We start from the raw sequence: 20,751 nt of genomic DNA, 5'->3' as shown, positions 1-20,751 counted from the left end.
AAGGAAAGAAGGAGGGAGGGAGGGAAGGGAAGAAGGAGGATAAAGCCAGGATCAAGGATTTTGCCTCAATCACTTTTTTGTCTTTTTTTCTTCTTTTCCCTTTATGTAGGGGAAATAGGTAGGCTACTACTCAACCTCTACTGTAAGATCGGCAGCTCGGAGAACTCCTTTTAAAATGTAGCATGTTATGAATACATTTCTGCTCATAAAGGAATAAGGAGTAGACATTTCCACGTGAAAATTACTTTTTTTAAAAAAAGTAACCTCTATGCCCAATGTGGGGCTTGAACTCATGACCCTGAGATCTAGAGTTGTATGCTCTATTGACTGAGCCAACCAAGTGCCCTGAAACTCCCTTTTATTTTTTTTTTAATTTTTATTAAAAACATTTTTGTTTTGTTTTATTTAAGAAATCTCTACACTCCACATCAGGCTCAAACTCACGACCCCGAGATCAAGAGTCCCATGCTCTTCCAACTGAGCCAGCCAGGTGCCCTCACTTTCAAAATCATATCTACTTTCACCATTGCATCAGTGCAGGCAAGGACTGAATGGTACATGTTTCCTCTAGTTAATATATATTGAGAAGGTATATATTTATAAGCATAAATGCCAAGAAGGTATTTCTTTGTAAAAATAAAAACCAGTAGCTATCCTGGGAGACTCCTTTGAAGTCAATCTCCTTGGACATCATAAGGTTTCCCACTGCATACAAGATCTATTTTTATTATGAAAGCTTCTAAAGTCTTTTTTTGTTATTATTATGTGAGCTCTGTAAATTCTTCAAAGCTAAGTTCTCATTTTGCATGGCAGTGCCCTTTCCCAATTACTCCACATACTGGGGTATCAGAGTTATTGTTAAATAGATCATTAAAAATGATAGATCAGGTCCTTACACCTGACTAAGTTAGTCCTGGCTATAAATTAGGTGCTTTGGGACATGTGTGCTCTCTTTTGGATCACCAGGGTCATATTACTGCACTGAAGCACAGACAGTTTACTAACTCTGGTCCAAATCTGAGCTGGTGATTAAAAACTGATGGAGTGTTTGGCACTACCAACAGAGTATTCTTAATACCTGTGTTCAGAACACTGCTTTTCCAATCTGAGGCTAAACATTTGTATTTATGCTTTATCTCCACTAGTATACTTTGGAGAAAATGTTTCACTTAGATTAAACCATCACCAAGGGTAAGAAAATTCATACTGAAATACTCTATTTGCCTCCATGAAGAGTCAAATCACAGTGCTTTTCTACTCAGTTTTCAAATATAAAAGAACTTTCTGAAACATTTCTTAAGCCCTGTCAGCCTTAATATCCTTCATGTTTAGAAATCAATGATTTTTGAATGACAATAGGTACAAAGCATTGTACTACTGAATTTACCTGAATCTCTTGCACTATTAATTCACATAATTTTTTAGTTCTCGCCTTAATGAACTTGACTGGAATACGTCAAGAGAACAGAGCCAAAGATTTATCTCCTTTAGAAATGGAACTTTGATCTTCTCAAGGTCATTAATACTGTTATGTGAAATAATAATTTTGGGTACATAAACTCTGTTCATAAAATATCACACATCTTGCAGAAACCTAACAGGACATACTCAAACAGGTAAAATCTGCTTTTACCTCAACACTGATTCACTCTGAAAGTAGGTTTGTAGTCTACACTTTAAACACAGAAGCCGGTGTCTCTTGCTATCAGATTATAAACACAATGTCTATATTATCAAAAGTTCATCTACTCCAAACATCTCAATTGTCTGTTAAAGAAATACTGAGTTTCTTTATATTACTCTAAAATAATATTAGGTTTAGAGTTGTATCTCAGACTTACAAAGTCAAAGCTCAAAATATCTTAAAGCTGGGATTTTTGAAATGTAAAGGAAAAAGAAACTAAACTTAAAGTTAAGATAGGTGCAGCATGGCAAAAAACCTGTTGTCTTTTATCTTTGTACCACCCTTCTTACATTAAAAGAGGGATCCATGCCATGGTGGGTATGAAAAAAAGCAAGACTTTGAAACAATTTTTTTTATGCTAATAAAAGGTATTTCGGAAATAGTCCCTTGAATTCTTCAAAAGGATTGCAGCAATATTTTATGCTGGGTGAAAAAGAAGAACACTGCTTCTCTTCTTAAATGTCTAACATAGAGGGTGGGTGATTACTAAATTTATTTTCATGTAAGTGTTAAAACTTCTTGATCATGTTCCAAATCTTTTGTAACAACAGAAGAGGCAACAGTACCAAAAATGAATTTTGGGCTATACTACACCAATCACATAATACACTATCTTGTCTAGAAGAGTAACTTATTTTTTTAACTACTGCCTCTAATCTTTTTTTTCACTTTAAATAAGAAGTAGGAAAGTGATTAAAGAATTTTATATCATATGAAATATCCTATGGATTTTGTTTTGATTTTACAGAATGAGCTTTTATCTTTGGGCTTTCCATATCAAATACAAATACATCTTGATGAAATAAACTCTATCCAAATATTGCAAATAGATAATAAAGCAATTTATAATATAAAAAAACTTTTATTAAGCCAAGATCTATTTAAAGAAATATAAACTTACAAATGGTCTAAAGTAGGTCCATGATTCAGTCACTGAACATTCTCCAATTTACCTCCAACAAAGAGTAGTGGAAGAGATTCAAAATCGGAGAAGGTCTATACATTGATCATTATCTTAACTCTGGCTGGCTGAGAGGTCTGCTACTGTCTGGACAATATCAAGGAATATCTGTTATATGCAAGGATGTTGCCCAGGGGTCCAGCCACAAATTTTTACTCAGAGTTTCCTGGGATGACACTGGACTTAGGGTACCTTCTTTTCTGTGTTATGTGGCTATAAGCAATAATATATATATTTTTTTTGATGAAGAAGAAAATGCTATCGGAATTATTAAGAAACAAAAAAACATAGAAGAAATAGCTGACTTCCCAAGTCCTGATTGCAATGTATTTTAGAATAAGCCATTCAAATTGTCAACAACCCCAGACTGTTGCTTACTCTACACTATCCATCTCTTTTCAGGGACTGCTTTCCTTATATCTGGCAGGTAGGAAATATTAGGGTTTGAGATAAGCAGTATATTTTCCTGTAACCAGAACTGTCCCCCTGCGATTGCTTCTTTCAAAGAAGCAATATACTATGATGGAAAAATGTGATTCATTTTCCAAAACTGTGTTTACAAGCAACTTTTCAGGAACATAGCTCTTTTGCTAAGGCAGGAACATCTGTATTTACAACACAGATCTGAAACACCTACATGTTTCTCTGTATAACAGAGCATGTTTCTCTTGGCCAAAATCATGTTTTATCTTCATATTTGAGCCGGAATTTATAAATAGGTCACTCTCAGTATTTTAGCCAGAAGAACACTGAGCCATTAGTTTTGTTTTAGGGAAAACAGTGAAGAGTAACTGCATAAAATATCATGCTACACTTTCTACTTCCGCACATGCCCAAGAAGTTACCATCTGAAGTCTTCTTTAATTCAGTTTTCAGTTTTTCCTGGTCTTCTACTAGTTTTTTATTTTCTGCTTCCAAAATGTGTTCCTCTTCCTTGGCATAGCTTTTCAAGAGCTATCAGAAAAGAGAGTTATGGAAAGAAGTAAGCTTAGACTGCAACAACCAATATTATTTCAGGAAATGGGCTGAATAACATATTTAAAATTACTGGTCTTCATTTGATTCTTTTTTAATATTTGTTATTATGTTATGTTAGTCACCATACCGTACTTCATTAGTTTTTGATGTAGTGTTCCATGATTCATTGTTTGCGTATAATACCCAGTGCTCATTGCAATACAGTCTTTATTTGATTCTTTGTCCTTTTAGTATTTTATAATTTTCTACAATGCACTTTTGCTGATAGAAACTTGATATTTGGCAAACAAAAAGATTTCTTCTTACTAAGGCTGAAATCTCTGAAATGAACATAAGAGTTTCTGGTTTGGCTATAATTAAAATTATGTTTCCAAAAAGTATTTAGGTAAGTAATGTGAATGGCTTTTCCTCCATTAAGTGTGTGATGTAAATCTAAGGAGAAAAACAGTTCTGAGGATGATATTAATTGGTAAACCATTATGTTCCAATTACAGAGCTGTCTACTCAGACTATTTTTATGCAGACCAATCTGTAAAAAAGGAATATAATGTCAGAGTGGGGATGGGTAAGTGTAAAATGTCAGGGCCATCTCTATGTTTGGAAAATTCTACCTAATTCTGAATAGTCATCGAATAGTCCCCAAATTACTCTTGTTCAGTTAATCTTTTACAAAGCTTTTTATATTTTAAAATCTATGCAGGCTTTTAAAATGTTTTTTGTATGTTTGTAGATCATCCTTCCTTTCTTTCTCTTTCTTTCTTTCCTTTTTTTAAAAAAAGATTTTACTCATTTGTCAGAGAGAGAGAGAGAGAGAGCACAAGCAGGGGGAGTGGCAGGCAGAGGGAGAAGCAGGCTCCCTGCTGGGCAAGGAGCCTGATGCAGGACTCGATGCCAGGACCCTGGGATCATGACCTGAGCCAAAGGCAGATGCTTAACCAACTGAGCCACCCAGGCTCCCGGTGGATCATCTTTTCTAGGCAAGAAAAATTAAGATGAGAATAGTAAAATATTTGACTAAAATAAAAACATCATGGAGGAAAAATTTCATAATCTGTATGTCTAAAAGGAAACTATCATTGTTAATAGAATTAAGAAGCTTACTTATCTTAGAGAAATTTTAAGATATTTAAGTTACCAAGAAAGGCAAATTAATGTTTGAAAAACGAAATATGTGCATACACTGGCATGGGTTATTTGAGTAAATAAAGCGGCAGCAACTTGATATTGACAGCTTCCATAGTCAGGTAAAAAAAGCAGCTCAGGGCAATTTTAAACAAAGTGACAGAAAATAATTTCTACTGCAGGGTAATTCCCTTTCTAATGTAAGCTGGTATATCCAATAAACAAAACTCACAAAGTTCTACGGAGCATGGGCTACATGCAAATTTATTACAATTAGGTGATATAAGGGATAAAAATGTAAGAGAAACATGGTCTCTGCTCTCATGTAACTTTAATCTAGTAGAAACAATGAGACAAGAGCATACAAACTGTACCACAGGATCAAATACAGTTCTATCATGTTATAACAGAGTTTAGGCAGCTCAGAAGGAGGAATTAAAGCTCTAATGAATATATTATATGACCCCAAAGAATTTTTTTAAGAGACAAAGCACACTTAAGTATATACTTAAGCTGAAGGAGACTCCTATCTTTAAAATTAAAAAAAAAATTTTTTTAAAGAGCAGAAACAAGATTCCCCCCCCCCAAATCTCTATAATTTGTTACCTACTTCAAGTTCAAGACAATCCTAGCTGTTACTTCACTGAATTCAGTTCACACAGTCTCCAGTGATTACCCAAATTGGAAGAGAACCACTGAGTTGCAGGAATGTTTATACTGACTGCTTGAATTATTATGCCATTGACTTGGAAAAGTTGGATTTGTGTTGGTCTTGTAAATAAGCTTTCATTACTGCACCTGCAAACTTGTCCAAATTTATTATGTGTGACTTGATGCTGGAGAAAGACCAAGAGCCCTGGAACTGAAATTCAATAGCTAGCTACTAGCTACAACAATGCATGTGTTCCCTGTCCCACCCACCTTATACCACCGTGGTGAGTGGCTGGAAAGAAACTGGTAAGAAGTAAAGCTCCATCACTGCTGTTATTTTAAAGCAGTTAAATTAAGAGTTAATTGGTCTTTCATAATTGTTTCATTAACTGAGTCTCGGAACAGAATGGGGTCTCAGGTGCCATCTGAAAGTCATTTTATAAGACAGCATACAAAGGGCACAAAACAATGTGGTTAAGAGTGTGGATTCTAGAGCCAGGCTGCTTGGATTCAAATCTTGCTCTGTCATTATTAATTTGTTGAATGGTTTTGTGTCAGTCACTTATCCTTCCTGCGCTTCCATTTCCTCATATATAAAATACGGATAATAACAGTACCATCCTCATGGCGTTGTTCCAAGAATTAAGAGTTAATACCTTACTGTGAAGGTTTTGAAGCAGTACCTGGCATAGTGTTAGCTATTATTTATAACCTTGCACTTGAGGACGTGTGAGGTGACTTGCCTCAGGTCACAATGCTAATTACTGGTAGAGTTAGGATTAACACTTAAGTCTCTTGGATCTCACAGTAAAAGTGCTTTCCATTTGATAAGGTGTCCCTGATAGAGAATAAAGAGTTGTTTCGGCAATTTTATCTTTCTTTAGCTAATATTTCAAAATCGACATGAAATAGCTCAAAACAGAAGTGATCTTTGATATTCTGACCTCTGGCTTTCCTTGGTCAATTAGTTACACTTTGGGCACTGACGGTATTAATGTGCAGCTCACGAACTTTCTCCTTACTGTGTGCGAACTTTGGCTCAGCGTATCTACGTGTCTCTGATGTTCTGGGGCCAATGACTGGGTCCTTCCCATACAGGAAGCAGGGAACCAGGATAGCATGGAATCAAACGGGAGGAAAACAAACAAACAAACAAAAGGAGAGAAATTGTGGAGGAATCAAAGAATCAGTACTCACGAAATACATTTCCTTGCAAGGGTAACTCGTTGTGAAAACAATACTAAAGGAAAGTTCCAAAATGTTTTGAGGAAGGTACTTTTTTTGAAGGACCAGACTAATTTAAGTATGTTAATTAGGGTGTATACGGAAAAAAATAATAGTACCAAAACTTTACAGAAACACTTTCCATTTCCTTAAAGCTGATGAGTAAAAGGAAAACAACTAGAGAGTAAGAGGAAAAAAGCAGTGTTTTGTTAGTAACTAGAACGCATTACTCTAACATCATGGGCATAATTTTAAATCAAGATAGGTACACAGTAAGTTTACAAATACAAGGCTGGGTGCTTTTGAGTTTAGCCATCATATAGTAATCAAAGCTTTGAGGGTTTTGTTTTTACTTTTACCATTTTGAAAAAAGATCAAAGGACAGAAAATGAAACAATACTGAGGTACAAAATGAGGCTGATTTTGCTGCTGAAACATTCCAAAAAAGCAGAAATAACTTATTGCCTGCTTTTGAATACAGAAATACCATGAGCTTGATTTCCCAGACCTGTATTTACTACAAAGGGAAATTTACATGACATCTATGGATCAATGCCTTTTCAAAACAGAACAAAACAAAGTAAAAAATAAAGTGGTGCTAGTCTCTAAAAGTTTCCTTAAAAGATGCTGGTTATAATGCCCCCAAAGAAACATTTTTGAATGCTATTTTATATGAGAAAAGGTATTTCTTTACCTTTTTTGCTGTAGTGGAAAATAAGGCAGACACCATTAGAAATAAAACATGGGTTCTGAATAGGTGACCATTATACTACAGCATCAAACACAATTTCTTTTACAGTGAGGTTTGCCTTATTTAATAGGTTCTGGAAAGCCTTCTATTATATTATGTATTGGCTAATTCATTTAGAAAAAGGGTGGTATTCGGGGGCGCCTGGGTGGCACAGCGGTTAAGCGTCTGCCTTCGGCTCAGGGCGTGATCCCGGCGTTCTGGGATCGAGCCCAACGTCAGGTTCTTCCGCTATGAGCCTGCTTCTTCCTCTCCCACTCCCCCTGCTTGTGTTCCCTCTCTCGCTGGCTGTCTCTATCTCTGTCGAATAAATAAATAAAATCTTAAAAAAAAAAAGGGGTTGTATTTATAGTTCTTTCTATAAGAGGCTAGGCTCTAGGACTAAGGTAAGTATGTTAATTCTCTATTATTAAACTCAATACTTTTTACATAAATATAACTTGGGGTAATACATAATTGACTATTTTCAATTCATTAATTTATAATAGGAAAACCATTTTATTGTATTATTTTAGGAACACTTTTTTTAAAGAAAATTTGTTTCACTTCTGAATGGTTCCATTGATACTTTCTTCTAAGAAGTAGAATTAGCAAAACTTATGGGGATTAATATGAACAGCAAACACTCAAGCTATTGACATCTTATTCCTAAATTTTACATTTAAGAAAAAAATAAAATACTTTTGTAGCTATCATTTTCTCATTTGTTCTTTTTATTTAATAGGGAAAACATCAGTTCCTAATATATACTCTGCCTGAATGGCAGGAGAATTACAGCATAGGGTTCTCAAAAAGGAGTATCAGCAACATGACCAAATTGAAGATTTTTAAATATATGTGCAGTCATCAATCTAGCATTAACTACTTTCCTCTCCTCCCTACATAATGAACATTTAAAAGAACACACACACAAAAATAAAACAATCAGGCTTAAAAATTATTTAAAAAATAATTTAACTGAAAAGAAAATGGAAACATAGAGACTTATAAAGATTTACTTAAGTTATAAAGTAAAATTAATGGTAATGAAGGAATTAAAATCCATATTCCCAGAATACTGTTTTTTCTTTTAATCATAGGAAATAGGTTCAATGGAATTAAAATAGGTTCAATGACATTCTACTATGGAGGGAAATTGAGAACAAACAAATCTAAAGGAGAATAAGACACTTTGAAACAATCATTTCCTAGAACAATATTGCTACTTATGGTCACTCTTTGCTTACAAATTATAAAAATGCTCTTTTTGATACTGAAAAATAATATACCTTGGGAAAACCAACATTTACACACATTTTTAAAAAGCAAATTTAAATACCCGTTTTAGTCTTTCATTCTCTTCCATGAATTTTTTGGCAGCCTCATTAGTATTTTCTGCTTGAGTTTTAAGTACTCCTTTGTTTGACAGTTCTTTAGCCAGCTGTGTAATAAGGATAACCAGACGTCTCAACACTCTAAACAAACAGAAACATCAGAGTACTGTGAAACTAGTCGTTAGAAACTGTGGTTTAAGATAAACAGTCACTGTCAAATGATTTCCCTTAGGTATGGGTATGGTGGAGGGAGATATTGTTTAGGGAGGACATATGTTAGTTTCTTTTCTTTTCTTTCTTCCCCTTTTTTTTTTTAAATCTAAGTCTTTCTGTCAAAACAAGCCTGTATCTCGTTCCTTTGGAATCTTTGTTATAAGACTAGCATTTAGAAGATAGGTTCAGCGGCACTTGTTAATTTAACTGCCCTCCTTCTAGAGGCCTTTGGCCAGGAGGAGGAGAAACAGAATTTCAGATAGTGTGTGGGGCCAGTAAGAGAAGTCGTTTTTGTTCTTTTGATTTTCTTCCCCCCACCACCTCAATATTTGCTATTTAAAGAGCATTGTGTGAGGCTGGCCAAGCCTAAAAACTGCTCATTCACATCAGTTTATGGGTAACTTCCATTGTTAGACATAGAAATTAGTATCTTCAAATATTCACTCAACAGGTATTTCCTCGGCTAAATGTTTGGAATTGCTAAGTGTTAAACACCGTGCTGGGTACTGGGGACACGGCAGGAAATGAAACAAAGTCCTTCAAGGGGTTTAGGTTCTAGCTGGGGAGGAAAGAGTTAAAAAAGTATTTAATTGCTACCATGAATGATACTCAAAAAAATATATAGATACATTCCATGGAAGTATACAACAGAGATGGGCCACCTGCTTTGGGGGGAGTGATGGTCACAAATGGATTCTCTGTGAAAGGGGCTGAAGGATGAATAGAAAGGTAGCCAGGGAAAGANGGGAGTGTTCTGGCAGGTGTGAAGACCCTGAAGTAGGAGGGAGTCTGGTACACAATAGGAACTCAATAATTATTTGTTGCAAGAACGAATGCATGAACAGCTCAGTGTGGGTGGAATGTGGTGTGAATGTCAGAGAACGGGAGGAGACAAGGCTCCTGAGAGAAGCAGGGGCCAGATCACGCAGGGCATTATGGACTTATCAAACCTACAAGCCGTAATGACTATTATTTGGGTATTTCATCTGTTTTCTTTTATGAAGATGTTGGTATACTAAACAGCATAGGAAAAAAAATCTGTAGTATATGTAGGAAAAATGAGGAAGGGAAATATATATCATGTTTTAAAATTTAAAACTTACAGCCAAAAAAATAATGAAAATCCAGAAATATAAAGATTTCTTTGAGACCTAAAAAGTTTCATCTGTGTGTGTTCATAGGCTCCAGGTCTGCTGGTTAAGCCTTTTTCAATGGCAGGTGCAGACGAATATTTCCTTACTTCTCGCACAGCATCTATTAAAGAAAAAGAGAAAACATTACTTTTGGCTTTTAATATAAAATTATTATTAACATGGAAAGCAGTTTTAGAAAAACTGAACTGACTTTTAAATAATGGACTTTCGGCTATGGGCTTTCTTTGTCTTTTCCTCTATTATTCCTGGAGGGTACCATACTCAAAAGAGATGCTCTGTAAATGGATGTTGGTGGGAACCTTTGACTGAACAGGATTTTTTTTTTGTACTCTTCATCTAGGACTTATTATCATTGTACTGTCTCTCATCTCTAGCTACACTGTAAACTGTTATCCGTCATTCTTTCTATCCCTAATAGGTTGAGTAAAATCCAACCTACTGATAGTAGCATATAGGTCATCTCTCATTCCGATCAATTCCATGAAATTGGAATTGACTGTACTAGCATTTTATTATATTATCCCTTCAATATTATCAAATTATTATGGTAATTACTGAAATAATATTAAGTTATTTAAAGCAATATTATTAAAGTAACAATATATTATTATTAAAATACTAATAATTAATACTAGTAATAGTAATATGACTTTATTGAGATTTTAGAAATATTTGGTTACACTGAGATTTCCACTAGCATAGGTTAAAATGGAATTTGACCTATGGGGGCATATGCTCCCCCAATGGGCACAGGGCTGGCATCTGCTACTGGAAACAGTCAGAGAGCTACACTTTTGATGCGTTCAGTTCCATTAAGTCTCAGAGGTACAGGGGGTCTATTTCCTTCTAGTGGAAAACAGATTTCAGCTTATTCATATCTATATTTAGTACACTCTGAAGTCACTGGATTCTTGTAGATCCTAGGTAAGGCAGATCTGCCCCTTAGGTGTCTCAAAGACCAGTGGGACAAACAAGTCAGACTGTTTCTTTCATGTAGGCATCAGCATTCTTAGGAAAGAGTTACTGCCACAGGAAAGAGATTTCAGTTACAAAACTGAGGCCACTTCAACTACTATTTTAGTTTTTAAAGATTTTATTTACTTGAGAGAGAAAGATAGAGGGCACATGAGAGAGAGCATGTGAGAGAGAACACGAACAGGGGGAAGGGGATAGGGTGACGGAGAAGCAGACTCCCCCCAAGCAGGAAGCCTGAAGCGGGGCTCGATCCCAGGACCCTGATGACCTGAGCCGAAGGCAGACGCCCAACCGACTGAGCCACTCAGGCACCCCTATTTAAGTTTTTTAAATAGCAGCTTTATTGAGTTATAACTCGCATAACTTAAAATTTACCCTTTTAGGGGCGCCTGGGTGGCACAGCAGTTAAGCGTCTGCCTTCGGCTCAGGGCGTGATCCCGGCGTTATGGGATCAAGCCCCACATCAGGGTCCTCTGCTATGAGCCTGCTTCTTCCTCTCCCACTCCCCCTGCTTGTGTTCCCTCTCTTGTTGGCAGTCTCTATCTCTGTCAAATAAATAAAATCTTAAAAAAATTTTTTTTTACCCCTTTAAAGTATATAATTCAGTGGTTTTGAGTATATTCACAAAGTTGTGCAACCAACAACACTAATTTCTGAATATTTTCATCAACCTCCTCAAAAACCCCATACCCATTCCACACTTCCCCCATCTCCCAGGAACCACCAATCTACTTTCTGCCTCCATGGATTTGCCTATTCTGGACATTGAATACAAAAGCAATTATTTACTGTGTGTTTTTTTGGTGTGTTCTGGCTTCCTTCACTTAGCATAATGTTTTCAAGGTTCATCTGTGTTGTACCACGTAGCAGTATGTCATTATTTTTTATGGCTGAATAACATTCCATTGTACAGATATACCACATTTGGTTTATCTGTTCATCAGCTGAAGACATTTGGACTGTTTCCACTCTTTGGCTATTATGACTTATGCTGCTGTGAACACTTTTTTCTCTGTGTTGTATGTTACCAGTCTTGTATTTGGTTTCCATTTTTTTTTTTTTTTGGTTTATTTTCAATTAGAGTTTGCTTTTTTCTAGCTTCATAAATTTCTTTAAATTCTTTAAATTCTGGAACAATTTAAGCAGCATTAGTAATGTCTGTTTTTTTAAAGTGGTGGAATTTCTTGCAAAGCTATCTGGTTTTATTCTTTTCTGATGGGGGTAGCCTTTTATTTTTAATAATAACTTTCTGTAATTCTTCTATGGAAAATTGGTCTGCTTAAATTTTCTGTATGTACTAGAGTTCATCTGATAAGTTATATTTCTCTACAAAGTTATCCATTTTATTTAGGTATTCAAGTTTACTTGCATAGAGGTATGTGAAATAGTCTTTTTTTAAAAAAAAGATTTATTTATTTGAGAGAGAGAACACACACGCACAAGGGGGGGGGAAGGGTGAAGCAGATTTCCCACTGAGCACAGAGCCCTATGGACTCGGGGCTTGGTCCCAAGACCCTGAGATCATGCCCTGAGCTGAAGTCAGATGCTTTACTGACTGAGCCACCCAGGTATCCCAGTCTTTTAAATCATCTTTAAAAAATTTTCTTGATCTTAATGGCTATTTCCTCTTTTACATTTCTCAGATTGCCACAATAATATAGTAACATCATACCAACCACCAGGAAACAACTAAAAAAAACCCAAACACAATAGTATTTATGAGTTATTCTAAGCAGACCAGAGGAACCACACAGTAATATGAAGGATCCTTATGCTTGTTATTCAGCTTCTTTGGCTTTTAAAGAAAAAATAATATTCCTGGATCCATTATGCAGAAATGCTGAAGATTAATCAATAATATCAAAGAAGTTTATAAATGTAAATGGTCATACAAACCTACCTAGAGAATAAAGTCACCTGTATAAAAGCAAGGAAACTATGTCTGAAAAATGAAACTAGGCAACCATACGGGCAGGGTGTGACGTATGGTCAATTTTCTAGAAACCACGTAGAGACAGCCTTTTTTTGGATCACTCATGGAAACTTTCAAATTCCTGGGATGCATTTCTGCTGACACTAAACATATTCCTGGGTTTCCTGCTTCCTTTCTGCCTATTCCCACCCCTTAAAACACACATATGCACACACATTCAGTTAGTACTGGCTCCAGGAACACGAACACCTTGTAGTGATTATTAGAGAAACAACCAATAAGAAAAATGAAACAAATTTGAAAGTAAAATATAAATGAAACTTGAGTAATCTGGTTTTCCATAATTTACACCATTGTCATTCTGGTGGACAAGAACACTGGACTGTGTATTTTACATTCACTACTGCATTTAAACTTTTGAACACCGCAGTGGAGCAGGTGTGATTACCCTATTCTGAGATGGAAACACTGAGGCTTAAAGCACAGGTCCCTATCTGCCTGCCTTTACCACCCAAGGTCAAAGGTCCTATATTAACTATCCATGATGTCCCTATTCTCTGAGAATTAATTACCCACTCTGTCCACAGATGTAGGTTCCAGCCAGAGGTCATGCTTCTGATTTGTGACTCCTACCCCTGACCATAGCTTACCAGACAAAGGTTGAAAACCTAGTACGAACTGGCTCATTTATTTTCCTTATCATTGGAATTGGGATCAGAAATAGCTAGTTAATCCTTGCATATGGCTGGCGTGATGACACTTGTCAGCTATATGGTACCCACAGCTATATGACTGAGAGCAGAGTATCAGAGTCCATAGGGATAAGGAAGAATGAAGTAGACCCATGGAGTAATGCAGGGACGTGAAAATGACACTTCAGTTCCTAGGACTAGTCCTTTCCTGGAATTTGGCTTCCTTCCTTCCCTGAGCTGCTCTAAACCAACTCTGTATTTTATTATAAGTTCCCCTTTCTTGCTCAAGTGAGCTCCAGTTGGTTTCTGATATATGTAACCAAAAAAACTTTGTACTACCGTTTTCCTTCCTTATATGGATATGTGGCAGTTTTCACTAGAAATTCTCGTGATAATTTTAGAGTTAAAAGATCACAGTACTACAGGGGCGCCTGGCTGGCTCAGTTGGTAGAGTGTGCGACTCTTCATCTTGGGGTCATGAGTCTGAGCCCCACATTGGGTGTAGAGATTATTAAAAAAAAAAAAAAAAGAACATAATACTAGAGCCAGAAGGAGCTGCAGAAATGATTGCCTTTTTTCTCTTTGTTTTGCATATGGATAAACCAAACTCAGAGAGATGAAATGCCATTCCAAAAGGCATTTAGTTAGCTGGTGGCAGAGTTGGGACCCATTTTTCTTATTGTCCTTTCCTTGTTTAGTGTTTTCTTTCATGGCTGGAGATTTACTTGATAATGATAGCATACCATGAGACAACTATTGACATTTTGAAACGAGGCATGAATGCATTCACACATCCTGATACAATCGCCTACTTGTACCTTCTCACACCAGTTGTTCCCAGTTTTATAAAAAGAAATTCATTTCAAAGGCTGGTGGCATGGAACATAGGAAATATTTTCTCGGAAAACAGTGGCATACGTGGTGGTTATCCCAGGATGACTCCTGTATAACCTACTGCACATCAATAGCAAAATCAACTTAGTTAATTAAAAACCCAGTGAATTCATTAATAAAAGAAGCCCATTAAGAGTTAAGCCCAATTAAAAGAAGAATCCAGTACTTACCTAGAAATAGAACAATCAGTAGGACTATAATAGTAAGGAAAGCCTTGTTCCAGAAAGTTGCAATTTTACCCCAGACATTAAATGAAAAAATCTTCTGCCATCTGTAAAGCAATAAAATTACATTAGGTGTAAAAAATCAGAAGATTTTGAAATGCTTTGCAAATATTCAATTAACATTTTGGTAACTGTATAGTGAATGAAAAGAATTACAGAAATTTAATTTTTTCTGTCATATCAGAGAAATAGCAATTTTCTGATGACATGTCTCATGAAATAAAGAACAACTCTTTCAAGTTTAATGATAATCTGACATTATCTTCTGTCTGGTGGTTTAAGCATTCTACAGCAAAAATAACTTTTAAAGTAAAGATACATGAATTCTTATAGTAACATGTAATGTTGCTGATAGAAGTTATTACCTTCTATCTTTTTGCTAATTAGGGTAATAACTCAGAAATAACAAAGACCTATTGGTCTAATAATTAGCAACGTTTCAGGAATAGGGAGTCCAACTCGGCACTATATATTTTTACATAATACACTTCTATTTTTTATTTTTTTTTAAAGATTTTATTTATTCATTTGACAGAGATAGAGACAGCCAGCGCGAGAGAGGGAACACAAGCAGGGGGAGTGGGAGAGGAAGAAGCAGGCCTCCAGCGGAGGAGCCTGATGTGGGGCTTGATCCCATAACGCCGGGATCACGCCCTGAGCCGAAGGCAGACTCTTAACAACTGAGCCACCCAGGTGCCCCACATAATACACTTCTAACATCTACTCCAAGTAAAAGAATATTTCTATTTTTACCACAAAGGAATTAAAAATATCATTGAGACAGTTTAAACAGCACAAGCGAAGACACAGAGTTAAAGTATGAATTATAAATCACAAAGAATGACAAAGCAATGCACCACACAATTGCACAAACTTTGTACAAGGGCATTTTATTTTTTTTAGAGAGAATGAGAACACACATGTGTGTGTGAGCAGGGGGAGGGGCAGAGGGTGAAGGAGAGAAAGAATCTCAAGCAGTCTTCACACTGGGTGCGGGGCCCAATGTGGGGCTCAACCTAAAGACCCTGAGATACTGACCTGAGCTGAAATCAAGAGTCGAACACTTAACTGACTGAGCCACCCAGGCATCCCAGTACAAGGGCGCATATATATATAAAACAGTTTATATATGCATATATATATAAATTATATATATTTATAATATATATTAAGTAATTAATTATTTTAGCATTTTAAATGAATAACAGATTCATGGAGTCCAAAGGAAACATAAAAGTAATAAGCACCTAAATAAACCTGAAACACTTACAACCTAAAAAAAAGTTTTACTTTAAGATTATGACAGATTATTAACTAATAAGTTTGGGAAATGACCCTAAATAACAACTTGAAGCTGGTGAAGGGAGGGAGAGTAATATAGATGGAGGAGGTCCCTATGCCTCTATGCTTCCAATTCCAGAGATACTATTCAAAATTTACATTACAGAAATTTTAGATTTTTAGAAAGAGAATGTAAGTGGCAATACTTTCACCTAAGTCCCAATGCAAATTCACATTTCAAAGGTCAGTATAAAAGGGAACACAAAAAAACTTCCTACAGGAAATGACTAGCAGTTTCTAGTAATACTCAATTCAAGGAGGAAATGATAATAGCTGTTATATATTGAGTCATTACTGGACTATGGTTCTAAGCACTTTTACATATTTTAGCTCATTTAATCACCACAACCACTACATGAGGTGGGTACTAGTATTACCTCTATTTTACAGATGGGGAAACCAGCCAGAAATGGTAAATAATTTGCCCAAGGTCATACAGTAACATGCAAAGTTGGGACATACACCCAGGCAGCCTGACTTGAAACTATATGTCTTTAACCAATGGGTTATGTGAGTAAATAATAGCCAAATTAAATAAAGAATGAAGCCTTTTCTTTGATGATATGGTGATACATGTATAAAAGATTAAAATATGTGGATACACGCAGTAAGGAATATTATAAATGAATTGTGTGCATATATATGTGTGCATATATATATATATATATATACACATTTTCTTATGTATGTTTGTACATGAGCCTATATATAATCTGTGTTTACATACACATCTATCAAAGAGCTACTTGAATAGCATAGGAAAAAAAATTATATTTGGCAGGAAGAAAACGATCCATAATCTATGGATCGTTTTCATGCAGAAAATATTAACTGACTATATATATATATATATATATATTTTGCAAAAAAATATATATATATTTTGCAAATTCTTAAGCCTTATTTATAAATCAGATGTTTATAAGTAACATCTTTCCTTTCCTGAATACAGGACTCTCTTGTTGCAACTACTACCAAAAAGCTAACAGGGCATTATAGAGATTTGAAACAAAACAGGATGAGTAGTAGAGTAGAAAAAGCCCTAGGCTGAAAGCCAGATTCTTGTCTGGAGTCGGCCATGGATCAGCTAGCTCACCTTAGACTACTTAGACTACTGAATGAGTGGGTAGGAAAAAATGATCTCTAATGCTCCTTCCTACAGTATGATTCAATTTTTTTTCTTTAGTAAGGAAGAAGTGATGGCAAAGCTGATAGGCAAGGACAGAAATGAGTAACAATCTAGGTAGGTAAGGAGCACGTTAAGAGATGTAAGGACCACCTGCACCCTGAGCCAAAGCAAAAACTTTCTTAAGTCTCTTCCAGTCATGGGATCTCAATGAATTTATCTCTAGGATCTCATTTATGAAAGATTTTATGTCATGAGCATGAACAAAGGTGTTTCAACATTTTTATTAAAAGTGCATTTCACCATTCATACTATCAACTTCCTGGATCTAAAACTGAACTCCCCAGATGGCAGCTACACCTGGGTGAGCATGGCATAACTACAGAGAAGTTGAATCACTAGGTTGTACACCTGAAACTATGTTACGTTGTGTGTCCACTATTCTAACCGCCACCCCCACAGCCTCCAAACTGAGCAATATGAGGATAATTAGAGGAGTAAAGTGAGTCAAGACTTCAATTTAAATACTTAGTACTGTACTTAAAGACTTTTGAAGGTCTTTACTAAGGAATTAACGCTAATGTATGGTTGTGGTACTTTCCATATTCAGCACATATATATATATTATTAATTCTGTGTATCAAAAAAAGTAGTAAAATTGCCATTAAACATTAATGAAACTATCTTTGGGTTACATAAGAACAACGCCAAAAATCATTTACTGGCTTAACTTTATCCGTTGTTGTTCCACTGCCCCAATGAAACATTTCTGTACCCATGCGTGCTGTTAACATCATTTATCCATTTCCCTTTTTTTAGTTCACTGTTCCAATTCAGGGCAATAAACAAGATTAAGTTTGATGACGACATGTATTAAAAGTATAACCACCACTTTATTGAATCTGTAATCAACAGAACCAAAAGGACTGGGTCCTTTTCCTTTTAGAAGTGACGGGAAATAGCTAATTCGTTTGTATATATAATAAAGTTTTATATAAAGTGATATTTTAATATTATTAGTACCTAAAATTTGTGAGTTTAAAGAGCACATTTTATATAATCAGCATTCAAAACTTTTTAATCTTAAGAAAACTTTCCCCATATCACACTAAACAGTCTAAAGTAGCTCATCATGCTTCCTGTACTTATTTTAATTTAATACTTATTGTAACGATTTGGAGGTTTCCTACCTCTGAGGAGGAATAAAAGGCAGACAGAAGATTAAAATAAGTCCTATTTCAGCATAAAGAAAGGTTGCAACTGCCACCCACTGGAGTGTCATTTTTTCTCTTCACACCTAAATAGAGAAACACTTAGTTTACTTTGCTGCCTTTCAAAGAAAAACTTAGTTAAGGGCCCTGGGGCGCAATGCTTTCGTCCAGGGGACTGGCGGGGTCCGACTTTCCTCTAACCCGAGGCGCCTGGCCGCAACCCCCGGCGGGAGGGGTGGGGCAGGGGTCAAGGGTGGGCCGGGAGGCCCGCGTCTCCACCTCCCGGGCGAGCCCTGCGGAACCGACGAGGCGGCCTGCGCGGCACGGAGGACGTGCTTGCCGGCCACCCTCGCGGCGACAACAACCTAACGCTACCCTCCGCTAACGCCCGCGCCGAGGGGCCCTCCCACTCCGCGAACGCGCCGCAGGCTGGGCCAACTCCCGAGGTTCAACCGCGGAGGGAGAGGCGCGACCCCGCCGCCCCGCTCGGCCTGGCGCTCCTGCCCGCCTCGGGGACCGCAGCTCTCGAGCACCCGCCCGGCCTTACCCCGCCTGCGGCCGGCCCGGCTCCCCGCGCTGCTCCACGCAAGCCGACGCGCGGGACGTCAGACGCTGCGGCGGGGCAAGGGGGGGAGGGGAGGGGAGCGCCCCGCCCCCCCCCTCCCCCAGCCGACTCGGGCTCCCAAACCGGAACCGCGGGGCCGGAGCCCGCTGAGGTCGCTGGCTGCGTGAGGAGGACGATTAGCAATAATTGTTTTCTAATTGATGGTGGAGTTAGAGGGTGACTCAGACTTTTCGGCCGAATGCTTGGGGTTCCCCAGCCAAGTTCTTCAAGAGCGCATAAAGTGTGGTTTGGGTGGGAGGGGCGCGGTTAACCGACTTTTTCTTAAAGAGCTTCGTGGGGTCCACGGATAAGGAATGGCGCAGGGGCGGGAGGGTCCGGTAGGGTGATGCGAATTCAGTGGACCTGTTTGAAAGGCGCTCCTTTCCTGTCTTTTCCTGTTCCCTTTCTTGGGTAGAAACGTTCTTATTGTCCAGAATTGCGCTAGAGTTAAATGGAAGAGGCGGGATTGGTGGTTGTGCAGCATTTTGTTCTTCCGAGAACGTGGAAAAATATGCAGCTTCAAAACCTACTTTTCTGTTCTGTGTGCAGGCTGGGAAGAGACAATACACTCTAGAGAGATGTTTGGGGACTGACTGGGAGAGAAAACTAACTGCGGGTGCATTCCTTCAGTTACTATTTTCCAGGTTTTCGAATTGCGTGACTACACTAATTTTTTTCAATATTGACATCAGAAATGCAAATGACAGTATTATCCTCCTGGACAGAATTATTTTGGGAATATTAAATGATGTAAATTATAGAATATAAAAATACATTTAAGTGCGTGTTTTTTCTTATCACAAATATACTTGATCACACAATGAGAGAAAAAATAATATAAATTACCTATAAGGAAGGTATTTTTTTAAAAAAATCAAACGCATTTAGCACTCTATACTCTTCCACACTGGTTCCTCTGAAAGGCTGTGCACACACCACTAGTATAATTCACTTAAGAGTTAATTTACAAAATAACAATTAGAAATTTTGACTATAGCTACTTGCTTATATACTACTTACATCAAAAGAAAAAGCCAGTTATCTTTAAAAATATGTTAACTGAAAAAGGAAAGTACAGAATGTCCTAAAAAAATATGGCAACATGGTATTTATTTTAAAATGGATTCATTTAATATTGCTAAATACTTGAATTAAGCAGTTTTAGTAACTGTCTCCTTTTTCAGTTTTCATGTTGGTATAAAGACCAATATCTTAACTATGGAACTGTTTTATTTTAATAACTGAGATACTTAATTCTTGCAGTGGCACATTCACCAATAACAAAATTCTCTTAGTGTTACTAAGACCATGGAACTTTAAATTAAAATTATCAAAAAAATTAAAATTATTAACTGCTGGGAGGCATAAAAATAATATAAATAAATCTCTAAAAACAGGGTATGAAAATTAGGTTTTTAAAATGAAAATCAAATTTCTCTAAGAAATACTCCAAATATATAATCATCTCCATATTAGTTACCAAAATTTTATACATAAAATGTGGGGGACTAAAACTAACTTCATCATTTTAGGTACAGGTGTATTCACCAACCTCTCAATCTTCTAGGATCTAGAAGACTTAAAATGTAACAAAGTTAATGTCATTTAAAGTTTCATGGATCTTGTTTTAAATTATTGAAAACATCACACATAATTAAACTCAGTTACATACAATTTAAAACAAATACCTTGAGGTGTCATTC

At 36.7% G+C, this 20,751-nt stretch overlaps 1 protein-coding gene and 1 non-coding gene across 6 annotated transcripts in view; both read right to left on the bottom strand.

Annotated features, from left to right (window-relative positions):
• Nucleotides 1–19,116, bottom strand: part of BCAP29 (B cell receptor associated protein 29) — a 48,257-nt gene extending 29,141 nt beyond the window's left edge. Inside the window, exons 1-7 of one of the 5 annotated variants that reach the window (XM_040644391.1) lie at nt 18,992–19,116; nt 18,424–18,530; nt 14,713–14,813; nt 9,998–10,148; nt 8,687–8,822; nt 6,369–6,482; nt 3,491–3,599 (exon numbers count right to left, since the gene is read on the bottom strand). In XM_040644391.1, the coding sequence (XP_040500325.1) occupies nt 3,491–3,599; nt 6,369–6,482; nt 8,687–8,822; nt 9,998–10,148; nt 14,713–14,813; nt 18,424–18,515 (703 nt within the window). In that variant the 5' untranslated portion in view covers nt 18,516–18,530; nt 18,992–19,116. Of the gene's footprint in view, nt 1–3,490; nt 3,600–6,368; nt 6,483–8,686; nt 8,823–9,997; nt 10,149–14,712; nt 14,814–18,423; nt 18,531–18,819; nt 18,935–18,991 lie in introns of those variants that run through there. The other 4 variants (XM_040644389.1, XM_040644390.1, XM_040644393.1 and 1 more) reach the window with 4 other exon arrangements.
• Nucleotides 102–240, bottom strand: LOC121105956. Its single transcript, XR_005838694.1, has one exon. It is a non-coding gene; the product is annotated as a small nucleolar RNA U109 (small nucleolar RNA).
• Nucleotides 19,117–20,751: the final 1,635 nt, after the last annotated feature.

The sequence above is a fragment of the Ursus maritimus genome, unplaced genomic scaffold (genome assembly GCF_017311325.1).
Source record: "Ursus maritimus isolate PB19 unplaced genomic scaffold, ASM1731132v1 scaffold_3, whole genome shotgun sequence".
Classification (NCBI taxonomy): Eukaryota; Metazoa; Chordata; class Mammalia; order Carnivora; family Ursidae; genus Ursus; species Ursus maritimus.
Note: the sequence above shows the minus strand (reverse complement) of the source record. Positions and strands in the feature narration are given on the sequence as shown.